Source organism: Myotis myotis, unplaced genomic scaffold, assembly GCF_014108235.1.
Source record: "Myotis myotis isolate mMyoMyo1 unplaced genomic scaffold, mMyoMyo1.p scaffold_m19_p_8, whole genome shotgun sequence".
Classification (NCBI taxonomy): domain Eukaryota; kingdom Metazoa; phylum Chordata; class Mammalia; order Chiroptera; family Vespertilionidae; genus Myotis; species Myotis myotis.
This window is the reverse complement of record NW_023416390.1, coordinates 32,191,512-32,214,490: the sequence shown is the minus strand read 5'-3', so window position 1 is coordinate 32,214,490 and position 22,979 is coordinate 32,191,512. Positions and strand designations below refer to the sequence as shown.

General features: G+C 51.5%; 1 protein-coding gene across 5 annotated transcripts in view; it reads left to right on the top strand.

Annotated features, from left to right (window-relative positions):
* Positions 1-22,979, top strand: part of NGEF (neuronal guanine nucleotide exchange factor) — an 85,138-nt gene that overhangs the window by 55,197 nt on the left and 6,962 nt on the right. For all 5 annotated transcript variants that reach the window (XM_036319683.1, XM_036319682.1, XM_036319684.1 and 2 more), the window contains 6 exons: positions 287-429; positions 6,553-6,851; positions 16,027-16,187; positions 17,627-17,779; positions 19,194-19,323; positions 21,363-21,437. In XM_036319683.1, coding sequence (XP_036175576.1) covers positions 287-429; positions 6,553-6,851; positions 16,027-16,187; positions 17,627-17,779; positions 19,194-19,323; positions 21,363-21,437 — 961 coding nt within the window. The remainder of the gene's footprint in view (positions 1-286; positions 430-6,552; positions 6,852-16,026; positions 16,188-17,626; positions 17,780-19,193; positions 19,324-21,362; positions 21,438-22,979) is intronic.

The window sequence follows — 22,979 nt, the reverse complement described above, 5'->3', positions numbered from 1 at the left end:
GGCCGCGGGACCCGTTCGGGCGTCCGGGCGGCGCCGCCGTGGAGAGAGCTGGGAGCGCCAAGTTTCCGACGCCTGCCCGCGAGCTCCGAAAACCTGAAGGTTTTGGACGGGCTGGTGTGGGAATGAATCACTCGGTCGCGCCCTGGTGCTGTGACAAAAAGGGCCTGTGGGGCCCGCCTGGACGGTCCCGGGCGGGTCCAGCTGGCCACGGCCACGTCTCTCGCCAGCTAGCTGAGGTGTGTCGTTGCTTAAAAATAACTGGTCCTGCCCCTGCTTCTTTCTGCAGTGAGTCACCCTCCACCCCGGGAAATGGGGCCACGCCCGAGGAGTGCCCAGCGCTGGCCGACAGCCCCACCACACTCACGGAGGCCCTGCAGATGATCCACCCCATTCCCGCCGACTCCTGGAGGAACCTCATCGAACAAATAGGTGGGTACTCGAGCGGTGGCTGCGCTTCACGGGGCAAACGTGGGCTCCTGGTGGACTCTAAGGGTCCCCCTGCTACTGAGATACCCTTGCATTTCTGTGAGGAGGCTAGGGGATGTTTTTGTTGTTGTTTGTTTTTAATATATTTTTATTGATTTCAGAGATGAAGGGAGAGAGAGAGAGATCGATGATGAGAGAGAATCATTGATTGGCTGCCCCCTGCTCGCCCCACACTAGGGACCGAGCTCGCCACCCAGGCATGTGCCCTGATGGGGAATTGAACCGTGACCTCCTGGTTCTTGGGTCGATGCTCAACCACTGAGCCACGCCGGCTGGGCCTAGTGAACGTTTTGACATGTTTGATTCTACCTGGTTCTAGAGGCAAAACTGCCCCATTTTAATCGTGCTGCATAATTGGGCTTTAGCAAATGCATTTCTGTCCTGCTTTCTCTGGAGAGGTCTACCCGCCCAGCCCCTTGTCACTTCTGTGGGAAAGACCAGGGTGAGGTGCTGCTAGGCCAGGCAGGAGGGAGCCCAGGACGAGGTCTGGGGAAGACCTGGAAAGAGAGAGAATCTGCAAAAAAAAAAAAAAGGGGGGGGCGCCTCTGGGGAGAGCCAGGCTCATGGGTGCAATCCAGGAAGAGGAGGCAGTGGCAGACTTTGCACAGGGGACAGGTAAAGTAGAGAGAAAGTGGGGGCCCCCCTCCAGCCCCTGGGTTAAGGAAGCCTAGTTCCACCTGCCTGTCCAGCACCATCGCCAAGAGGTAGGGGGTGCAGCCATTTATGTCCAGCTCAGCACAGCTGCAGCTGAAGCCCTGTGAATGCAGAAAGTGGATTGAGGAGTCCCACGTACGTGAGCACTTGCATTTCAAAGTCAAAAATTGCTAATAATATCAAACTAGTTCTCATCATGTGGGTTCCCTTATTCAGAAAATGGTACCGGCTGCTTAGAAAATCTTCTGTTTTTCAGTGTCGTCAGAGCAGCAGTCTATTTGTTCAATTGAAATTCTAGGTTTGGAAAATTTGCTCCCTAGATATCATCATTGCCCTTCATCCCAAATGCTCAGACAGACAGGGGGTGTCTCGAGTGGAAGTGGAGCATCCGTGGCCCCAGAAGACCCTGCGTTTGGGAGACTTCGGGGGCGGCCCACTCTTCCCTGGCAGGGGTTTTCCAAACTGAGCCCTGAGAGGAGCTGAGCCCTTGCAAAGCTGAGGGGGTGGAGTGCACACTGCATGCTGTGAAGCTGCTGACTCCAGAAATTTTGTTTCCAGCAGGCCCCCTGAGTGTCAGGCCGGGTGGGATGGTGGCGGCTTTTCCCTTTGTTTGCAGGGGGAATGGAGAGGGGCTGATCTGAGAACAGACTCCTGAAAACGCCTTCTCCCACCTCCCTGCCACAGTGTCCTTCCTAATGAGGAGGGCCACCTCTGCCGTGGCAAATGCTGGAAGCCTAGACTTCTACCCTCTTGAAAGGGACCCTCTTTGACTAAGATTGATGCCATGACTAGGAAGGAACTCGGGGTGAGGCTGGGAGAGGCTCCTGTCTGTGCCCTGGGCATGTGGAGACTCCTCTCCTGGAGACAGCTGGACCTGTTGAGCCAATGCATAAACCTGACGCTGGAAGTCAGGGGCCCTGAGCTGTGGTGCCTGCCCATCTCTGCCCTCAGTTTCCTCGTGTGCCAAACAGTAGAGACTGACATGGTAACTATCTTTTTCTGGCTCCTGAGCTAGATCCATAGTAGGTGCTCAGCAGATGTGGTGAGTGACAGCACAGAGCTGTTGCTGCCTTCTTCTCACATTCTCCCTTACAGATTCCTACACCAGCCCTACCTGCTGTTAGCTCTGTGAATGAAGTGAATTCTTTGCCAGGGAGCAGGAAAGGACAACAGGTTCCTAAACACACTGTGTAACTGAGTGGGGAAGAAGGTGGAGTGACCATGTGGGCACTGTGTTGGACTTTGCAGTGGATCCCACAGAGGCCAGAACAGAATCATGACAGGATTATGCATGATATGGTATACAACCATCATTATAGATGGTGGACCCTGCGACTCTGGGCTTGTGTGTGTGTGTGTGTGTGTGTACATGTATGTGCATGTATTACTGTTGTTTATGACACCTAATAAATGCTTGGCACATAGAAGGTGCTCAGTAAAAAAATAAGACTCTCTGTCCCTTAGAAGTTTCCATTTGAAGGATTCAAGGAACAAAATTATTCTGTTCAGAAAGTGAGGTTTTGAATGACTGAAGACGTTGAAGAAGAACTGGGAACTTACTCTCATGTGCAGGGCAGCACAGCCAGTCAGGTATAGATCATTTTAATAAGGAGAGATGGGAACTGAGCCTTCTAATTCTGCATGGATATAATATCAGGTGCAGGGTTTTATAGGTAAAATTAATTTCCATGTAAAGTTGTGCTTGCTAAATGTACAAAATATAAAGTAGGAAAACATCATATAGTAACAGTACATTGAGCACAGAAATTTAATAACAGAGTTTCTCAGGTAAAAGTACTCTCTATTGTAGCCGAAACCGGTTTGGCTCAGTGGATAGAGCGTCAGCCTGCGGACTGAGGGGTCCCGGGTTCGATTCCGGTCAAGGGCATGTACCTGGGTTGCGGGCATATCCCCAGTGGGAGATGTGCAGGAGGCAGCTGATCGATGTTTCTCTCTCATCGATGTTTCTGGCTCTCTATCTCTCTCCCTTCCTCTCTGTAAAAAATCAATAAAATATAAAAAAAAAGTACTCTCTATTGTAAATCTGAATTTTAAAGCTAAAAAAAAATAAACAGGATATGAAAAATGGGGACACAGTGTGTCAGATAACTCTGTGTAATCACAGTAACTCTAGGAAAATTGATTTTTAAATACGTACTTTAAATACCACAAAAAGAAATATGAACTTTTAAGAATATTCTAAAAGCACGTGTATTGGAAGTCTTTGTTTGAAAGTAATAGAATAGCCAGCAATAATAATAATAATAATAACCTTAAACAATGTAAGTATTCTGTCTCAGTGAATGAGTCCAGGGGTAGGATGTTCAGCAGTTGGTTAATTCAGCCAAACAATTACCCAGCTCCTTTTCCCTCACCATTCTCAGCATTTAGGCTTCATGTCACAAGATAGCTGCCACAGCTCCAGACATCACATCCTCAAGCAGCCATGTATAAAAGCAAAAAAGGGCAGTCTGTCTTCAAGTGTCTGCTGGGGAGGGACATCTTTTTAAGAAGCTATCCCCCTTACCCGCCTCAGCCAGATTGTGTCATTTGCTATGTCTAAACCCACCACTGGCAAGGGGAAGGGAACTATCACAGGAAGTTTTGATCAGTCAACATTCACCTACTTCCCTGAGCACAGAATGGGTCAGCACTCAAACAAACCCCTCCCCTGTCAGCTGGGAAGAAGGGTTGTGAGGGGTAGAGGAGAGGCAGCCAATGGTGTCTGCAACGATGTGATTTCAGAAATATTATTTTCAATCCAACTACTCACACTGCTAATATTGCTGTTTTTTTTTTTTAGCATATGATATTGGATATAGGTGGGGTGTTTTTTGTTTTTGTTTTTATTGATTTCAGAGAGGAAAAGAGATGGAGATAGAAACATCAATGATGAGAGAGAATCACTAATCTGATGCCTCCTGCACGCCCACCCCCCCCCAACTGGGGGGTTGAGCCCGCAACCCAGGCATGTGCCCTGACTGGGAATTGAACTGTGACCTCTTTGTTCTTAGGTCAACACTCAACTGCCGAGCCACGCCAGCTGGGCTGGAGATAGTTTTTTTTTTTTTTTTTTTTAATATATTTTATTGATTTTTTACAGAGAGGAAGGGAGAGAGATAGAGAGTCAGAAACATCGATGAGAGAGAAACATCGATCAGCTGCCTCCTGCACATCCCCCACTGGGGATATGCCTGCAACCCAGGTACATGCCCTTGACCGGAATCGAACCCGGTACCCCTCAGTCCGCAGGCCGACACTCCATCCACTGAGCCAAACCGGTTTCGGCAATGGAGATAGTTTTTAACCCATGATTTTTTACCCATTACTTTTTTTACCCATGACTGTAGCGTACATGAGATGTATTTTTGAACCTTCAAAAAGATGCCAAATTAGAAATTGTTGTGAAGCTTGGAAACTGCATTTTTAAAAGGTGTTCAATTCAACAAATAAGTATGTACCTACCATGTGGGGGAGGCACTGTGCTAAGCATCGAAAAGTGACTCCAAGTCAACTGTGGGAACCTAGTTTCTTTAAACCTCCCTAAACTCAGTATCAGAATCACAGAATAATTGGTTTACTGTTGACAACAATAGAGATCTTGTGCTCATGACTGATCCGGTTTACGTGGTGACATTAAACCTCTGTCTTTGTAGATCTTCAGCCCAGATTGCATTTAGTGTAGACTAGGTTTTCTTTTTCATTCCCTTGTCAGATTAACTCCATGTTGTATTCTGCTGGAATGTAACCTTGTACAATCACAGGATCTTAATTTTTTAAACAAGTTCTACACTTTCCATAAAGGCTTTATCATTTAGTGTTATGCAACATAGGAAGCCAACTAGCTTAATCCAAAGGATGGATTTAGCTCGGCTGGTGTGGCTCAGTGGTTGAATGTTGACCTGTGATCCTGGAGGTCAGGGTTTGATTCCCAGTCAAGGCACATGCCCAGGTTGTGGGCTCGATCCCCAGTGTGAGGCATGCAGGAGGCAGCCAACCAATGAGTCTCTCTCATCAATGATGTTTCTCTCTCTCCCTTCCTCTCTCAAATCAATAAAAATATTTTTTTAAGAAAAGAAGGATAATCGGCAACGTGCTTGTACTGCATTATAAGAGACAGTGCTAGACAAGTGGTGCATTTATCCATATCAGAACTTTCCTGGGAGAATCATCTTTGTTTTGTGAGTAGACATATCAAAGGTCTGTCCACTCTCTGGACCAGTATGTCCAGCTGCTCACTGGACCTCTCCACCTATGTGCCCCTCAGCTGCCCACGGGAGCCCTCCACCATCCCCTTCCCCAATCAGATCCTCCTGTTTTCCTCACCTCCTTGAATGGGGCCAACCGACCTTGTTGCCAGTCTGAAAACCTGGACATCATTCGTGCCCCAGCAGCACCAGGACATGTCTTCCACTTTTTCACTGTGCCCTGACAGGTGCGGCCCCATCCCGCCACCCACTGCAGCTCAGGCCTGCCTCCATCATCACTCCTGCAGAACTGTCACAGCCTCTTCCCATCCGGGGCCTCCAAAAACAGACCAGAGCTGCTCGCCCGCCCGAGGATTCTTGGGGCCTCTCTCTTGCCCAGAGGATAGGCTGCCGCCTCTGTGGCCTGGCAGGCAGACAAGACCCTTGGAGTCCGATGCCCCTCCGCCCGCCTCACATGCCCGCCCCCCCCCCCCCCCCCCGCCCCCACCCAGCTTCCCCTCTCCCTAGGCTGCTTCCTGCTGCTCCTGTGCGGAGACAGCCCCGCCCCTAAGCCAGGATGTCTGAAATGGGTTTTTCCCTGTGGAGGAGGTGCCACCTCTGTGCTGATTCATAGGCACCCTCAAATCTCCTTGGAGACTTAGAATACATTTACTTCAAGTACAGTTGGTCAGGGAAGTAAGTCTGAAACTGCAAAAGCAAAAAAGGAATGTTTCCCTTTTGAATCCTAAGGATGGTGCAGTGTTTTTTCCTTCAAAATGAGAATTGACAAGTACTCCCAGTTCACAAATGAACATACTCGAGTTTTAATATGGAAGCATTTAAGGCCTTGAAAGCATCCTGGGGGATACTGGAGCGTAATTGGGACATTTCCATCCACTCTGCACACGTTGGTTATTAACACATCAAGTTGTGGGTTCTTGTTTGCCAAGCAGGGTTCCCAGCAGGGTTCATGTGGGGAAAGCATTTATTTGTGTGATTGGATTTTAAATCAGTTCAGGGGTTTCTTTATCCTTCTTTGAAAAAAACTTACAAGGGCTGATCCTTCCCAGAGAGGGAAGGCCTGGCAGTAGTTGGCTGAGGGTCTGTCTTGGTGTATTCCTGGGGCCCTGGCCCTTATGAGAGGACAAAGCCTCGCCTTAGTGATTCAGAAAGATCTTCACCTGAAATATTTTTCTGCTCTTCATTCCAATTCTATCGATTTCAGGGCTCCTATATCAGGAATACCGAGATAAATCAACTCTCCAGGAAATTGAAACCAGAAGGCAACAGGATGCAGAAATACAAGCTGATGACCTCCGCTCCCCATCCAGCGAGGAGACACCTGAGGAGGAGGAAGAGGAGGAGCAGGAGGAGCTGGCAAGCCCACCTGAGAGGAGGGCTCTGCCCCAGATCTGCCTGCTCAGCAACCCGCACTCCAGGTTTAACCTCTGGCAAGACCTCCCGGAGATTCAGAGCAGCGGGGTGCTGGACATCCTCCAGCCGGAAGAGATTAAACTGCAGGAGGTGAGGGCGCCTGGGGTGGGATGCGGGGATAGGGGGGTGTTTAACCAATGTGCCTTGAGGCTGCCCAGCAGGCTCATCCTGAGAAGCCTTGGCAGGGTTCATCCACCCAGAACATGCAGGAAAATTCCCTTATTTCACGGGCAACAAAAAACAGCTCGTTACCTTGCAGGATAGCTCAATCCCAACACTGAGTGTTCTCAGCATAGTGGTTTCATTACTTAGCAAGATTGCATTCTTTAAATCCGCCGTTATTGTTGGGAATTTCCTGGCACCGGTGACCACGAATGCTCTAGGTGGTGCGGAGCAAACTGTGACTGTGAAATCACTTCCGTTGGCGCTTGGCTTCTCACTCAGTAGCCCACAACTTTATTGTGCTGTCGCTTGAACCTCGGGTGAGGGGAGGCTCTGAAAGAAAGCCCTAGCATGCCCACCCCCTCTCGAACTGGCACTTGCTTCTCTGCCCTCTCATTGACTGGTCCAGGCAGACTGCCCATCTGTCCATCAGGCTGAGGTATCGCTGAGGTGCCTCCTGGTTTGTGGCCACCAGGCAGAAATAATCAATTACAAATGAGCAGTGACAGTAATGAGTAACTAAGAAATTTAAGTGTTCACTTTAGTTGCACAAAGATTATTTGGCATAAAGGGGAAAAATCTGTGGAATAGGGAGACTAGAGTATGGGGTATGGTCAGTAGTAAGGAGAGAGACTGGGTGAGAGAAATGGTGAGTGTGCAAGTGTGTGTTCGTTGTGAAATTTAAAAAGTGGGTACAGAGGGGAAAATGAAATGAAGAGATTGGGTTTTTCCACTGGTTCAATCCAAATCCCATCATATCTATTCTCTCTGCGTCCCTCTTGGGCCACCCTGCCCCTCCCCACCTCCCCACCTCAACCCTCCCCTACCCCTTGCACTCACCTACTCCTTAAAGCTGCACTTGAACCTGTTTGTGTTCGTTGCTGGTTGCGGTCCTGACACCACATCTTCTGCCTTCTCTGACCCGTTGCTTACTCTCGCGCCAGATTCTGTAGACACACTTGCCCTTCTCCTTTATTTAAAAGGCGAGCTACAAACTAGGCACACAGTTAGGGACCCGGCCTGAGAGTCTTCCTGCCCAGGGCTGCCTAACTCAGACCGGTTGCTCCACGCGTCCGCTCCCTGGGAAAGCTTGATGAAGCTGATGGATGAAGGGCCGCCCACGGTTCACCTGCATCCTGTACAGCGCAATCAGGAGGAATTGGTTCAAACTGCGACATCCCCGGGGCGTGAACAGGGGTTTGTAAGTGGCTGCATCGAGAGTTTCATATGCACCTTCGGATGTACATGATGTCTCGTCATCAGAGACCTTCCACTGAGGCAGGGGGAGCCGGACAGAGGAGAGCCCACCACACTTTGCCCACGGAAGCAGCCAGGTGGAAGGTGCCGGGGGAGACGGAGGAACCTCTCCGCGTGACTGTCCCTCCGCCCCCGGAGACCCCAGGGCTACGTCAGCCACAGGCAGGCCACTGTCCCCGACTTCCTTGTTGAAGGAATTGTACAACACGATTTTGCTTTTGGTTTCTTTCACTCCACGTTACCAACCTGGGGCCATTTTCTCCCCCTTCTAATCCTCAGGGCAAGGAAAAGAGACCGGCTGTGTGTTGGGGAGGGGAGATCATTCTTTTTTACCTTGATCATTTGAGAAATGAAGATTTTTAATATTTTGGAAAACTTAGAGATAAATCCTAGTAGAACTTAAAATAGGATATAAACCGCCTACCACATGCGCAAAGCTAAATGTAGAGAAAGCAGGGCCCTTGCAATGAAGGAAAGCAAACGGGAGCAGCACAAAACCAAGCAGCACAAGAGAAGGTGGCAGAGTCCATGGCGAAGGTGTGAGGGACAGCAGTACATGTGGGTTGCCTGACTCCTCCACTGGAGGACAGAGGCTCTCCAATTGGTTGGAAAACTGAACCCGCTGTATCATCAGACAGCGTAGGATTCAGGGCAAGGAAAGTCACCACAAGGGACGATGAATCCTTTTATATTGTCAAACGTATCACTTCATTTATTTTTAATTATTTAATTTAATTTTTTTGTTAATCCTCACCCAAGGACATTTTTCCATTGGTTTTTAGAGAGACTGGAAGGGAGAGGGAGAGACAGAGAGAGGCTTCTCGGTTGTGCTTAGAATGTGCTCCCTCCTGTATTCTGCTCTGAAAAAACGAAGCATCTTTTTCTCCCTTGGGGTCCTAGCCCCCGACCGACACGGGTGGGTATAACATACACAGAGTTCTGAATACCTGCTCGTATAAGCGGCCTGTCCTGTGCAATTGGATCAGGGAGGACCCAGCTCAGGTTGATGTCCTGGGAACCAGCGAGGCTCTCACTTAAATTTGTGGGTTGAACGTGGCTTTTTGTTGTTGTAGCTCGTATCATAGGTTGTTTCAAGGTAGTGACCAAACAGGGAGGCAAGGGCTCAAGCTGCACGGTATCCCTTAGGTCAGTGGTCGGCAAACTGCGGCTCGCGAGCCACATGCGGCTCTTTGGCCCCTTGAGTGCGGCTCTTCCACAAAATACCATGTGCGGGCACGCCCTTACAGTGCAATTGAAACTTCGTGGCCCATGTGCAGAAGTCAGTATTTTGTGGAAGAGCCACACTCAAGGGGCCAAAGAGCCGCGTGTGGCTCGCGAGCCGCAGTTTGCCGACCACTGCCTTAGGTCACATCTTTCCTGGTCCCAGTTGCCCGTCGGGTTCAGTTCCAACCCAACAGGCATTCTCATTTGAGGTGCATCTTCACCCCCACTGGACAGCTTGCCACAGTCCCTGAGCTTGGGGAGCTGGGTGTGCAGAGTTTGAAAAATGAGCAGGGAATATTTTGAGTGTCTCCAAGGAAACACGGACACACATACACTCATGCGGGGCGTCCTGCCCAGCTTGCACTGTGGCAGCACAGCCCCAACATGCCCAGACTTCCAGCTTCACCCTGTTAGGAACCGGAAGGGAGGAGACCCAGTGGTGCCCTGTGCGGGTCTCCCCAGGGGAGCTAGCCAGTGAGGGTACAATTCACAGTCAGTCCCAGGGGCCTCTGACATCAGGGCTGCGTTTTCATTGTTTGTCAACTTATTTTCACAGCGTAGAACTTAAATGTATTTTTTTTTTTCAAAAGAAAACTATCCATTATAGAAGGAAGTTACTGAGGGTTTTCATCAAAAAATTAAATTGTGATTGTTATTTTATTTAGCAACCCTCACTGAATCATATACTTGTCTCTTTGGGACAATTCAGCAAATTGATCCCACACTGGGAGGGAACAGGGGTGTTTGCACCTTAAGGTGGACAGTAGCCATCACCCCGAACCCCAGTGAGCTCCTGTGCTGTTTGACTAGGAAGCAAGCACCTATGACTTTCCCAGGCAGAGAAAATTTAACAAAGTGACAGTGTTAGCATTTATCGTTTTTAAGGTGAATCCTTTGGGTAAGTAATTTATGCACCTGATATAAAGTTCAAAAAGAGCAAACAGATTTATAGTGAAGAGGAGTCTCCCCCGCCCCCACCCTGGTCAGGGCCTGAGCGCGTGCACACAAATGGTAAATACTATGTGCAGTGTTCAAACTCTTTCCATATCAGCCCAAGTAGAGAACCCACTCTTTTTTCTCTCCTCTTCTCCTCCCCGTCTTCCTCCTCCTCCTCCGTCTTCTCTGTCTCTCTTGGTTGCTTTATGAGGCTCCACGGTTTATGATGTTGCTGGACAATTGCAGTTAGTGTTCGTTGCAGCATTATTTATAGTAATAAAATGCTGAGATTCATACAATGGGAATTGGTAAGTGGAATTGTTGGTTTAAAAATTACATGTTTTTCAATTTTTGAGAAGATACCGCCAAATTATCTTCACACTTTAGCCGTGTATGAGGGTGCGGGTTCCCTATACTACTATCTAAGGAGTTTGTCATGGCCAAGGTGTTAGTCGTGGATGGTATCTTGTGCTTTTAACTCGCACTTCTACTGTGCAAACCTGTGTCTTTTAAAACTTAAACTTTTCACTATGTACTTTTTTGTAACTTATTAACTGGATCACCTTGAGCAAACATAACAGTTGGCGCTCAGTTGTGGGAGCTTGCTAAGGCTTGGGTTTGGGCTGCTGGTGGTGTGCGGTGTGCCCCGGGCACCCCAATGCTTTCATGTGTGGCTTACCTTTAACATATGATCCCTAGTCCCACAGCAATGCCAGCAGTTAGTTGTCACCCATGTGACAGCCGGGGCCCCATGGGCTCATTCAGCCTTGACCTCCTTACATTTCCTTTGAGGATTAGAGCTCGCTGTGGAGGGTCGGGCACAAGCCGGGAGTCATCTCTGCCCATCTCTGCCTGTAGGGTGTGAATGACTATTGGCCACATATGTGAGGAAAGCACCACGTGGGGGTCCCCAGAGAATCCTGAGCTATGGAGGTGAGCATTGTCCAGCTTTGAGTGTGCGATGCTGGCGGGAGGAGGGACCGGGCAGTACCAATAGGGATGTTGGAGCAGCTGTGAAGGATCGGGAAGGTGAGCTTGCCTGGCCCAACATGAGGACCTAGGGCACACGGAGAAATACAACACTGCTGAACTGTGTCAGATCACAGGCAGTTCTGGGTCAGTCAGCTGAGTTCCTAAGGACCAGTGCTGTGCTTTGGGGCTGGTGGTCGGCCCTCCTGGATCAGAAGCAGGTTATTTTTCTCTAGGCCAGGGGTGGGCAAACTTTTTGACTCGAGGGCCACAATGGGTTCTTAAACTGGACTGGAGGGCCGGAACAAAAGCATGGATGGAGTGTTTGTGTGAACTAATATAAATTCAAAGTAAACATCATTACGGTCTTTTTTTTTTTTTAGTTTTATTCATTTCAAACGGGCCGGATCCGGCCCGCGGGCCGTAGTTTGCCCACAACTGCTCTAGGCCGTCTCACCATCCCCGCTTCCTCTTTCATCCCCCTTGCTGGTAGGCGGAGGTCTCCTTTGCTTCTTTTTTTAAAATATATTTTTATTGATCTCAGAGAGGAAGGGAGAGGGAGAGAGATAGAAACATCATTGATGAGAGAGAATCATGGATCGGCCGCCTCCTGCATGCCCCCTAGTGGGGACTGAGCCTGCGACCCAGGCATGTGCCCTTGACTGGAATCGAACCCGGGACCCTTCGGTCCGCAGGCCGACGCTCTATTCACTGAGCCAAACCGGCCAGGGCTCCTTTGCTTCTTTAAATGCTTTGCTCCGAGGGGTCGCCCAGGTTGACTAGCTCTGGGCCACTCCAGTCCTGAGGCTGCCTGAGGTCTCTGAACCCCAAGCGGACCCCAGAACTGTGCTCCTTGTGTGTGTGTCAGGGGGAGGGGTCCTGGCTCTGCACACCTGTGGTGTCTCCGGGCAGCTGCTGTGGTGCCAGCCAGGTCTGCAGTCCCCGACGAGGGGGACACTCCCTGCCTGAGCTCACCCTGCAGCTCCTCTGAGACTGCGGTGAGGGTCCCAGCTGAGTGCCAGTGATTTCTCTGATGTGCTGTTTCCTTCCTTTGGAGGGAAATCTAAATTTACTGAGAAAACTGTGTTCTAGTGCCTCCCGAACGTGGCAGGGGAGGCCTATGGAGGGACAGTCATGGCCTCAGAGCTCATGGCAGCAGCCCCCGCGGCCTTGTGGACACAAGGCTGTGTTTCTGGCCCATGCCACTGACCGTGAGAGGGCATGGGCTCAACATGTTACTCAACATGTTACCAGCAACCTGTTGTTCCCCACTTGACACCTTCCAGTGGCCTGGGGCCAGCCCTCCCCCCACCCCCCTGCCTCACTCGCCACCTCCTCCTGGAGCTCTCATGCCTTCCCTGCACGGGCCCCCCTGGAACGGGCCTTCCTGTCCAAGTTTGGGACGCAGCCCCCATGTCACGTCCTGGGCCAGGCCCTCCCTGACTCCTCTGGCTGGAGCACCATCCATGAAGCATGGTCCTGTGAAGGCAACACCCAGAGGTGGGGTCGATGGTGACCCTGCAGGTCTGCAGGTGCTTTGAGATGGGCCTGCTCCAGGCTGAGCACTTCCTGCTGAGAACTGCGGCTTAGCGGGTGAAGCGATTCCCACTCACAGCAGATGTCTGGCCAACTCCAAGGCCAAGGCCTTGGACTCTGCTGCTCTGAGGCCCATGGTGGACACCAGGCCTGCCACGGTGCTCACTGACTACAGATGAGCTGGACTGACCCCTCTGAAGAAATGGCCGAGTTGACCTGTGACCACTAACACTGCAGACCCTACCCTTCTCAAAGACGCCACACGGGAGTGGGCTCTGAGGTCGCAGGGGTGGAACATGCCAGGAGCAGTGTGACTTCTGGCAGACATCCAAAGGAATAGTCGGGTGCTAAGAGCGCCCCCGGGAGACCCAGCCGTGATTAGTAAAATTCAGGTCAGCCTAATTGAGTGTTCCCTGGGGACAGCAATCCTGTGAGCCTAGCAGAGAGGTGTGAGCCTGATGGTGGGGAAAGAGGGGCTGGGACATAGGTGCTGGTTTCATCAAGGAGGACTTCCCTGTAGCAGGCGACACACGTCACACTCACTCACACACATCTCTTCCTGCTGCTCCACAGCGGCTCTCCCCCTGCCCTGCATGATCCTCCTGTCTGCTCTGCCCCCTCCCCTGGGGTGTCAGCTTCGGTGGCCACAGGAAGTTCTCTGTGTTCACCACTGAATGTCAGTACCTACCCCAGTAAATGTTCAGTAAATGTTTGTGCAACAAATGGGTGAATGAGTGAGTGAGTGAGTGAGTGAGTGAATGAATGAAGAAAGAACAGGGCCTGGATCCCTGTCAGCTCCATGCTGCCAGGGAAAGTCTTGAATGACTGAGAATAAAAATAATACTGATAAGGAAAAAACAACTTTATTGATGTGGCAAATAATTTGACATATAAAATGAAGACAAACACCCTGGAAAACAAATTCCAGATGACTAACCGCCTAAAAACAGAGAAAGAGGGGGTGAGTGTTGTGGGAAATGGGCTCAGCCAATACCAGTTAGCAGTGATTCAGGTCCAGCCCCTCTGTGTGTCTGCGGCTGAAAGGCCGCTTGCCTCCGTCCAGCTGTCCCTGATCCTTTGTCCTCAGGACAAAGATGCCCTCGGCCCCGGGACCTGGGGGAAGTTGAGCCGGGGCCGCGTCTCCATGCCCAGCCCCGCAGGTGTGCATCTGAGACCGGGTGATTTTTCGGCTCCTGGTATTGGTAGCTCTCATCCAGATCAGTGGCTGGGTTTGTTTGTTTGTTTGTTTTTAAATTATATTTGCTTAGAACTTCTGAACTGTGCTGCCTTGACATTTTCTTAAGAAACTTAAATGCAGCAGCAGGAAAGTGACTTGATTTCAGCATCAGTGACAGAGAAGCTTCAAGGAACTTCCTGCCAATCTAGCCTCAGTCTTGCCAGGCAGTGCTTGAGGGAGTGAGACGTGGGGTGGGCAGGGCCTGGGTGGATGCTGGCAGAGTGAAGGGTGGGTGGGTCCTCGCTCAGTCCTGGGCTCGTAGTTCCTCGGTCAGTGCAGCCAGCGTGCTGTGCGCTCTGTGCCCAGGGCCCCCTTCAGCGCCTCCTCTTACTGTCACTGTCTCAGGTCAGTAGGAGATGCCATGGACCTGGGGCGGGGGGCGGGGGGTGGCTCCCACCGCTGCTGGTGGCCCAGGGTCTGTGATTGGTGGCCGCCCCTCGATGATGGCAGAGGCTGACTTCCCCACCTCCCTCCACACGCCCTGGGCATCAGCACTGGTTTTCCCTTTGGAGACCCTGGCCAAGCCCCTTTGGGTCTCTGTCTGAAAACCAGGTGGGCACTCTCCTGAGGGCGAGTCTGCAGTGGTAACCACTGTCTCCTCTTTTTTAAAAGTTGAATTTATTGGGGAGGCATTGGTTCACAAAACCATGCAGGTGTCAAGTGTACAACTCAGTAAACTGCTCTTTACACTGCATTGTGCACCCATTGCCCAAAGCAGTCTCTTTCCTGCCCCATTTTCCCCTCCTTTGCCCACCTCCACCTACCCCTCACCCCCTCTCCCTCTGGCTATCTGTGTCTATGTATTTTAAATAGATACTAGAAGCCCGGTGCTCGAATTCGTGCACATTGAAAGGAAATTAATTAAAAGAAATATTTTAATATCGCTGTTCACCCTTGCTCTATAATAGAAGGGTCAACCAAATTCAAGATCGACAATGACGGATGGAAACACATGCATGCGATTGGCACCAGCGAGAGCGCTCTCTCTCTCTCTCTCTCTCTCTCTCTCTCTCTCTAAACTTGCTTAATTAGAACTGCTTTCTGATTTAGCTAAACTTTTCCAGCCCAGTGAAGCACCCCAACTTCTCTTCCAGGTGATTGTGAGCAACACAGCCGTAAATATCAACATGAAGCAGATTATTATTGTAGATCATGCAGGGAGAATAAAGGGTAAAATATTTAACTGCAGCAGTGTTTGACTATATTCTGCACAGTGAGAAAACCTGAAGTCATTTTCAAGGTCCACCATTTCTTCTTTTCAGTGGGGTCAAGTTTCTAAGCTTTCTAAATCTCCATTTTCTGGCTAATGAAAAGAAAATAGGATTCCACTGAGTCTCCTGAATACCTACTCCAGGACTTCTGTGAGGATCAAATGAGATGAGGCACGGGAAAACGCTTCACAGACATTTGGTTAAAGTGTAAAATATTTCCACCTGGCTATAAAGCAAGTTGTGTTCCTGGGCTGAAGAAACTCCAAGGAGGCTAGTTGCTAGGGAGAGGAAGCCAGGCATTGCTATGTGACATCATTACCCGGTGCCCACAGAGACCATTTTCGGGCTGGGCTGGGTTGGGCTGGGCTGGGGCTGCATTTTGTGCCATGGGTTCTCAGCAGCATTGGCTGTGATTTGGTGGGGTGTGGCTCCGGGATGGTGGCGGGGCCTGTGTCCCACTTGGGGGAAGCAGAGTGTTGCTTTGTGGGCACTAGGTCCGTGGTGCCATTTCTCTGTAAATGGCCAGTGTGCATCACGGCAGCTCCTGCGTTGACCGTCTGCCCCCTGGTGGTCAGTGTGCGTCATAGCGACTGGTTGGACAGTCGGACACTTATATTAGCCTTTTATATGTATAGATGTTCGTTGGTTTGTTGATTAGTTTGTTGGTGTTTTTTCTTTGCTGAATCCCACCACTGTCTCCTCTTGTCTGCTCCTCCCTGTGTCCCTGACGAAGGCCATGTTCGAGCTGGTCACCTCTGAAGCCTCCTACTACAAAAGCCTGAACCTGCTCGTGTCCCACTTCATGGAGAACGAGCGGCTGAAGAAGATCCTGCACCCGTCTGAGGCACACATCCTCTTCTCCAACGTCCTGGATGTCATGGCCGTCAGCCAACGGTGAGCATCCCGCCTTCTCGCCTGGGGCGGCTGGAGCAAGTGGCCAGTGCTCCTTATGTGGGCTTCTCTACTTCTGTAGGTTTGGAATTTTCTATGATAAGATAGGAATAAATATGTTCATCCAAAGATCCACCTTCCTCCTAGCAGGGCAGTTAATCACGTCCCCCTGGACTGTGGCTGTAGGTCCTTCCGTGAGCACAAGTGTCTGTGCATCCCACAGTCAGGAGGGTGTGCGGCTGGTGTCATGGCAGGTCAGGGTGTCCGTGTAAGCTATTCTTTATCCTGATAGTCACAAAGCCCTGGCCTGGTGCCTGCGGGGTTAGACCCTTGGAGCCAGTGTGGAGCGCAGCCCTTGGTTAGTGCCTCCACCTCACCAGTGGGAGGGTGTTTGCCCATGTGGCAGTGTTTCCCAGAACTGTGGTTATAGCTCAGCCCCTAGGAAGGATGGGATATGCTTAGTGGGGAGGAGCAGACATCTACCAACTGATTTCTGCAAAGAAGAACGAACTCCGATCCTATTGTTAGGGTAAAAGAGCCACTTACCATTTTCACTGTAGGCCATGGATTTTTACCAAGAAAAGTGCAGAACTCAGCTTTTGATCATGTGGTCCAACTGGAGTGTCCAGGTGTGAAATCAGGTGTGGCAGAGCTGCTGGCTCTCAGTGGACCCCGAATGGGTCCTTGCCCAACACTGACGCCTCGCCTTTCTGCTTGCATTGGGCTTGGGAGGGCGAGAGCCCCAGGCCCGAGCAGCTGTGAGACGCCCTCAGCCTCAGCTGCTTCACCCTCGCTGGAAGGAGAAGGGTCTTTTTATTTATGTATGTATTATATTTTATTAGGGAAAATTCCAAACATGCGGAATAGAGACACCAGTATAGCGAGCCCACGCTTCAGCATCTAAGTTCAGCACGTCCCCACCCCTGCATCATGACACCCATGGGATCTCTCTGATACAAAGCCTTAAGAAAAATGTTTTTTTATTGATTTCAGAGAGGAAGGGAGGGGGAGAGAGAGATAGAAACATCAATGATGAGAGAGAATCATTGATTGGCTGCTTCATGCACACCCCACACAACCCAGGCATGTGCCCTGACCGGGAATTGAACTATGACCTCCTGGTTCATAGGTCGACGCTCAACCACTGAGTGATGCCAGCTGGGCGGTTACAAATCCTTGTCATCATTTCATTTCATCTGTAAATCTATCAGTATACATCTAAAAGATAAGGCGCCTCTCTCTCTTTCTTAAAAATACTGTAGTCCTAATGCTATTTCCACCTAAAAAACTGGACAGTAATTCCTTGATGTGACCAGCTATACCATCGGCATTGGCATCTCATCTCGTAGTGTTTGTTGGTTTGTCCAGGCGAGACCCATTGGCGAAGGTGTGTTTTGAGTCTCCACCCAGACGCCCTTACCCACAGCCGCTGCCTTCTGCAGGTTCCTCCTGGAGCTGGAGCGCCGGATGGAGGAGAACATTGTCATCTCGGACGTGTGTGACATCGTGTACCATTATGCGGCCAACCACTTCTCGGTCTACATCACCTACGTCAGCAACCAGACCTACCAGGAGAGGACCTACAAGCAGCTGCTGTGAGTGTGCCGGGCTGCGGGCCACGCTTCCCGGGGACACGGAGCCCTGGCCTTGGACCTTGGCTTTCCCGGGGTAGTATCCACGCCTGGTGTGTTCCGGGGGGGTTCCATGTCACTAGAGAAATATTGATCCTGAGACGGTCAGCTGTGGTGCCCATTGGACCTCTGTCCAGCTGTGCAGAGCTCTGTGAGGTGTAGAAAAGAGAGTTTGAGGCCAAGAGGACAGCTTGAGGCCAGGATGGCAGGAAAGTGATTTGAACCAGAGACAAAACAAGGATGGGCAGGAGGAAGTCTCTTTGGTGGCTACCCAGCAACGCCCTTGAATTTCTTGCGAATCTACCCATTTAGGAAATTTTCTTGGCATTTCAGTTGACAAAATACTTTTTCAGTCAACTTGCCTCTTTTTAAAAATACATATTTTTTTATTGATTTCAGAGAGGGAGGGAGAGGGAGAAAGAGATGGAAACATCAATGATGACAATCATTGGTCGGCTGCACATCCCCCACTGGGGATCAAGCCCGCAATCCAGGCATGTGCCCTAAACCGGAACTGAACCCACGACTCTTCAGTCCGCAGGCCAACGCTCTATCCACTGAGCCAAACCAGCCAGGGCTCAACTTGCCTCTTTTGAATCCTTTGCATTCCTATGCCGGGCATCATGGCAGTGTAACCAGGGATGTGTTCTTAGATGGGGCATGCAAGAATTTGCTGGGTAGTGACGTGATTGCCACACTTACTTCCCCGGGCCTGTCTGCCAAACCCTGTCATCCCCACTGTGGATGTTTTAAAGCTGGAGTATTGGGGGGGGGGGGGTTATGTTTGGGATTTGAAATTGGGATTGGAGGAAATCGGAAGCCAGCTTTGAGCACCGACATGAGAAGACAGGCTTCCAGGAGGACAGGAATCCAGGTATCACAATGCCCACGGGTACACTGGTGTGGCTGCAAGTGCAGACTGTTTGGGCTCGAGCCCCAGGCAGAGGGTCCATGTCCCTCCAGAGGGCTTGAGTCTAACTCCAGCGGCAGTTTCCTGGTGCCCTCGTCAGCTGCAGGCCAGCTGTGGACCTGGCCCAGGGCCGAGCCCATCTGCAGACGAGGTGCCTCCACCTGCAGGAGGAGCGCAGGTTCCTGGCAGTGGCCTCCAGCTGCTGCCTGTTCCTGTCACTACGTGGGTTCACCTCGCCACGGGTTCCTGCTGGGTAAACCACCCGGCTGTGCATCTGATTCATAGACTTGCCCTCCCACATGCAGCATATTCGGCCAAGTCTTCGTGGGCCAGGCATGTGAAGCCGCTATTTTACATTAAAATAAATAAACAAATCAAGCAATGGGCGTTTGGTGCCCGTGGGCTCTCTGGTTCCCATGAGGCTGTGGGTGGGGAGCCAGAGACTTACTCCCGTGTCCGTGTCCCCAGCCAGGAGAAGGCGGCCTTTCGGGAACTGATCGCGCAGCTGGAGCTCGACCCCAAGTGCAGGGGACTGCCTCTCTCCTCCTTCCTCATCCTGCCTTTCCAGAGGATCACACGCCTCAAGCTTCTGGTGCAGGTACTGCCTCTCCCGCCCGACCGGCAGGTGGGGCTTGTGTATACTTCTGCCGCACACCTGTTTCCTTCGGGCATTCAGTCTGTTCCACAGCCCTAATTAAACTCCTACTGTGTGCCAAGGAGCTTGGGTAGGAGAGATCAACAAACACACAACCAGGAAGTGGTCATGGCGATGAGGACAGTGAAACTGGGTAACATAATTGGGTGCCTTCCTGGCCACTGCCAATTGGAGGGTCAGGAAAGAGTCTCGAATGAGTGACATTTAAGCTGAGAGATGGCTGACAGGCAGGAGCCATTCAAGTGATAGAACAGCTTATGCAAAGGCCCTGGGGCAGCCAGGTGCACAGACAGGAAGGCCAGTGAAAAGCTGGGGGAGTAGGAGGGGAGTGCGTGTGGAGATGTAGGCAGAGACCAATCACAGGGGGTCTAAGAGGCCAGGTAAAACATTGGGCTCTGTCCTCAGTGTGACAGGGATTCACCTGATCACACAGAGGCCACCATGAGGAGGGTGATGAGCAGGAGGGCAAGAGTGAACATGGGAGAAGGGGCTAGGAAGCAATTAAAAAAAGGAGGATGGCATGGCTGGCATGGAGGGTGGAGAGTGGAAGGGTCCTGGAGGGAAGCGAGTGAATTGAGCCTGGGACTTGCTTCTGTGGAGTAGGAAGGAAGAGGAGAACCTTCTAGTTTGAGCAGCTTCCGGAGGTGGGGAGGACAGTCTGGGGAGCAGCCCAGGTTCATGTTGAAATAGCTGAGCTTGAGATGACTTTGAGCAGTTGAATGTTCAGGTTTAGAGTCAAAGGGAGAAGTAGGGGCTGGAGTTCTCAGCACGGAGATGGCATGTAAGAGTGAGACCATTGAGGAAGGACAGAAAGGAACCCGGAGACCCAGCGCTGGGACACACCGTGCCCAGAAGGAACGGAGAGGAAGCTAGCGTGAAGGTCCCGTGCACCTGGCTGAGAAGCCGCACCACCCTCAGCATGAGGCCCCGCGCAGGGTGGGAGTGTTATTCCCGAGGAAAAGGTGGGGCCTGAACCATGCTGACTTGGGCACGGGGAACCATTAATAGCAAGGTTTGGTGGCCCCATGTTGGTGAGGGTGCAAGGAAGCGCTTGGGATGACTGCAGGCTCTGGCTTGGCTGCGGACAGAGCTGGGCAGGTGACCACACAGGAGGCTGTGGCGGTGTGGCTGAGAGATGCCAGAGGCAGCAAGGATCTGGATCTGGTCTGGTCTCAGAGGGAGGCTGAGCATCGTGTGAAGGGCGAAAAGGCATGCCACCGTCCAGGTGTCTGAAGGAACGGAGTGGTCAATAGCGCTGTTCGGACAGCCATTGCACGGGGCAGCTGGCAGAGGACTGTGCGCCGACACACCCAAACCTCCCCAGGGGACCGAGCGGGTCCAAAACCATAGACACAGGACTGCGAGGCAGAAACCATGCAAAGTTTGGAGAGCAAAGCAAAGACTGTCATCTATAGGTAAAGGCAACGTGAGCATCATTTTTTGATAGTTCAAGAGAATTTAACAATTAGAAAACAGACATTTTGATCAATAAGACCAAAGTCAAGAAAGCTTTGGGGTTATTGCGACTTGGCTTCAAATCCCAGCGGAGGGGGAGGGAAGCCCCTGGCGCCTGCCATGAGCATGGAGCTCCCCTCAGGTCTGCATCACCTCCGGTCCCTCCCTGCTGGACCTGTCCTCCCCACCAGCACCTGGTCGCCTCCTTTGCTTTGATGTTTGCTGTGCAGTGAGGTGCCAGGCTCTGGATTGGCCCTCAGGGTTAGTCCTCATAGGAGACTGACCTGTGGTTACCAGTTTAGAGCCAGGCAGGGCATTGAGTCAGGATGCTCGGCCCCCGGCCCAGCTGAGGGTTCTGCCCTCTGTTGTCACCTGGTAGGGTTGCTTGTACGTGGGTGTGGGTGTCGCAGCAACAAGAGGCTGTTTGGACTGGTGCAGCAATGAGGCCACCACTGCAAAGGGAGGGCGGGAGCGGAGAGGGGAGGAATGGCCGTTATGGAAACTCATGCCGACTCTCCTGTGCTCAGAACATCCTGAAGAGGGTGGAGGAGAGGTCTGAGCCTGAATGCACTGCCTTGGGCGCCCACAAGGAACTGGAACTGGTGAGCATGCGTTCTCTCTGTTTTTCCCAGTAAATTGCTTCCTCGTCCACTCCTGCCTTCCTGCTCCTGCTCCCTCGCGTGCCAGTGTGTCTTTGGGGAATGCATACTAATTTAGTGTTGGGTTTTGGAATCCAGAAGAGTCCCTGGGTCAGGTGTGTCCTGCGCAGAGAGCACACTGTCTTCCTTCTCCACCCCGACTGTTGATGATGTGCGGGGTAGACTCGGCAGCAGCCCAGCGCTCTCCCCATGCTGACCTCGGCACCACCCACAGGCCCGGTGCGCCTCGTCAGCTCCCTCATGCAGGCATCTGGGGCCCTGGGAGGCCCCACGCTTGTCCTTGCCTGTTTCCCGTGTCTTCCCTCCTGTGACTCTCAGGGGCTGGGCTGGCTCTCCCGAGCCTGGTGGATGGAGCTCAGCCTGAGCCCCTGCCTCCACAGCTTCCCTGTCCCCCAGGCTGCAGCTGCCCTCGCTCTATGAGAGGACTCAGGGGCCTGCCAAGCCCGGGAGTGGAGACACCATCTCTGCTCCTGACCCTGGAGAGAGCACTTCCTCCTGGCAGTTGCCCGCAGAGTAGAGCTTGTGCGGGAAGGGCCGATGAACATGCCGGTCTCGCGTGCTGGGCTCACGCGGCTCCTTCTTGTCTAAAGTGCTGTCTCCAGTGTGTCAGCTGGAGCTGCGGGCCGGTCCTTGGCAGCTGTGTGGGGCTGGGGTGGCCACTCTGTCATGCTGGTGACCCCGCAGAGGATAAGCATGGGTGCTGGGAAGCCCTTTCCACTCCTTGTACCAGAGACAGCAGCTCCGTAAAAGGAAGAGCCTCAGTGAGCGTCTGATGGTGGTTCCAAGCCACACTGAGCCACCAGGACTTTGGAACTTAATGCAGTGGTTTCTCTGGACTCGCCTCATGTCCTTCTGGCAGTTGCACCCTTTGCACATTAGAAAACAGTCCCTCTTCGCAGGCCAGTGGGGGAAAGCGGGAGCCTTGGGCAGGCTGGTTGGGGAGGGCAGTGACCTCGGGGTCAGGCAGCATCTTCCAGGCCCTGTGCTCACCTCTGAACGTACATACCCGATCAGATGGGAGTTTATTACAGCCCCACGGGGCAGCTGACCACACTGGGTCACAGAAGATGAGTCCAGTGACCACCGAGGCCTGTGAGAGGCCCAGGTGCCTGCTTAAGTTCTTTTCTACTGTCCTCTCCCTTTCCTGTCCTTTAACGGAAGTTATACTCCTATTTCTCATAAGTTGCTCTTTTTGCAAAGGTTTTTGTCTAATGTGTAAAAGCAGTTGATGCTCGATACAAAACATTTCAGATGGTGCTCTACCAAAACACTGCTGACATGCTGGTGTTGCCCTCCAGACCTTCCAAACAGGCACATGCACACACGATTGTATTCTTTGCAAAAAGGAGATTGTGTCCTATAAGCCAGCATTGCTCTCCATTTTAGCGCATTTGTAAAGTTTCTGCAATTTTTAATGATTTTAGAGAACTTGGTAATACGGCTATATTAGCAGTAATCAATTCCAGTTGGTGGACATTTAGGTCG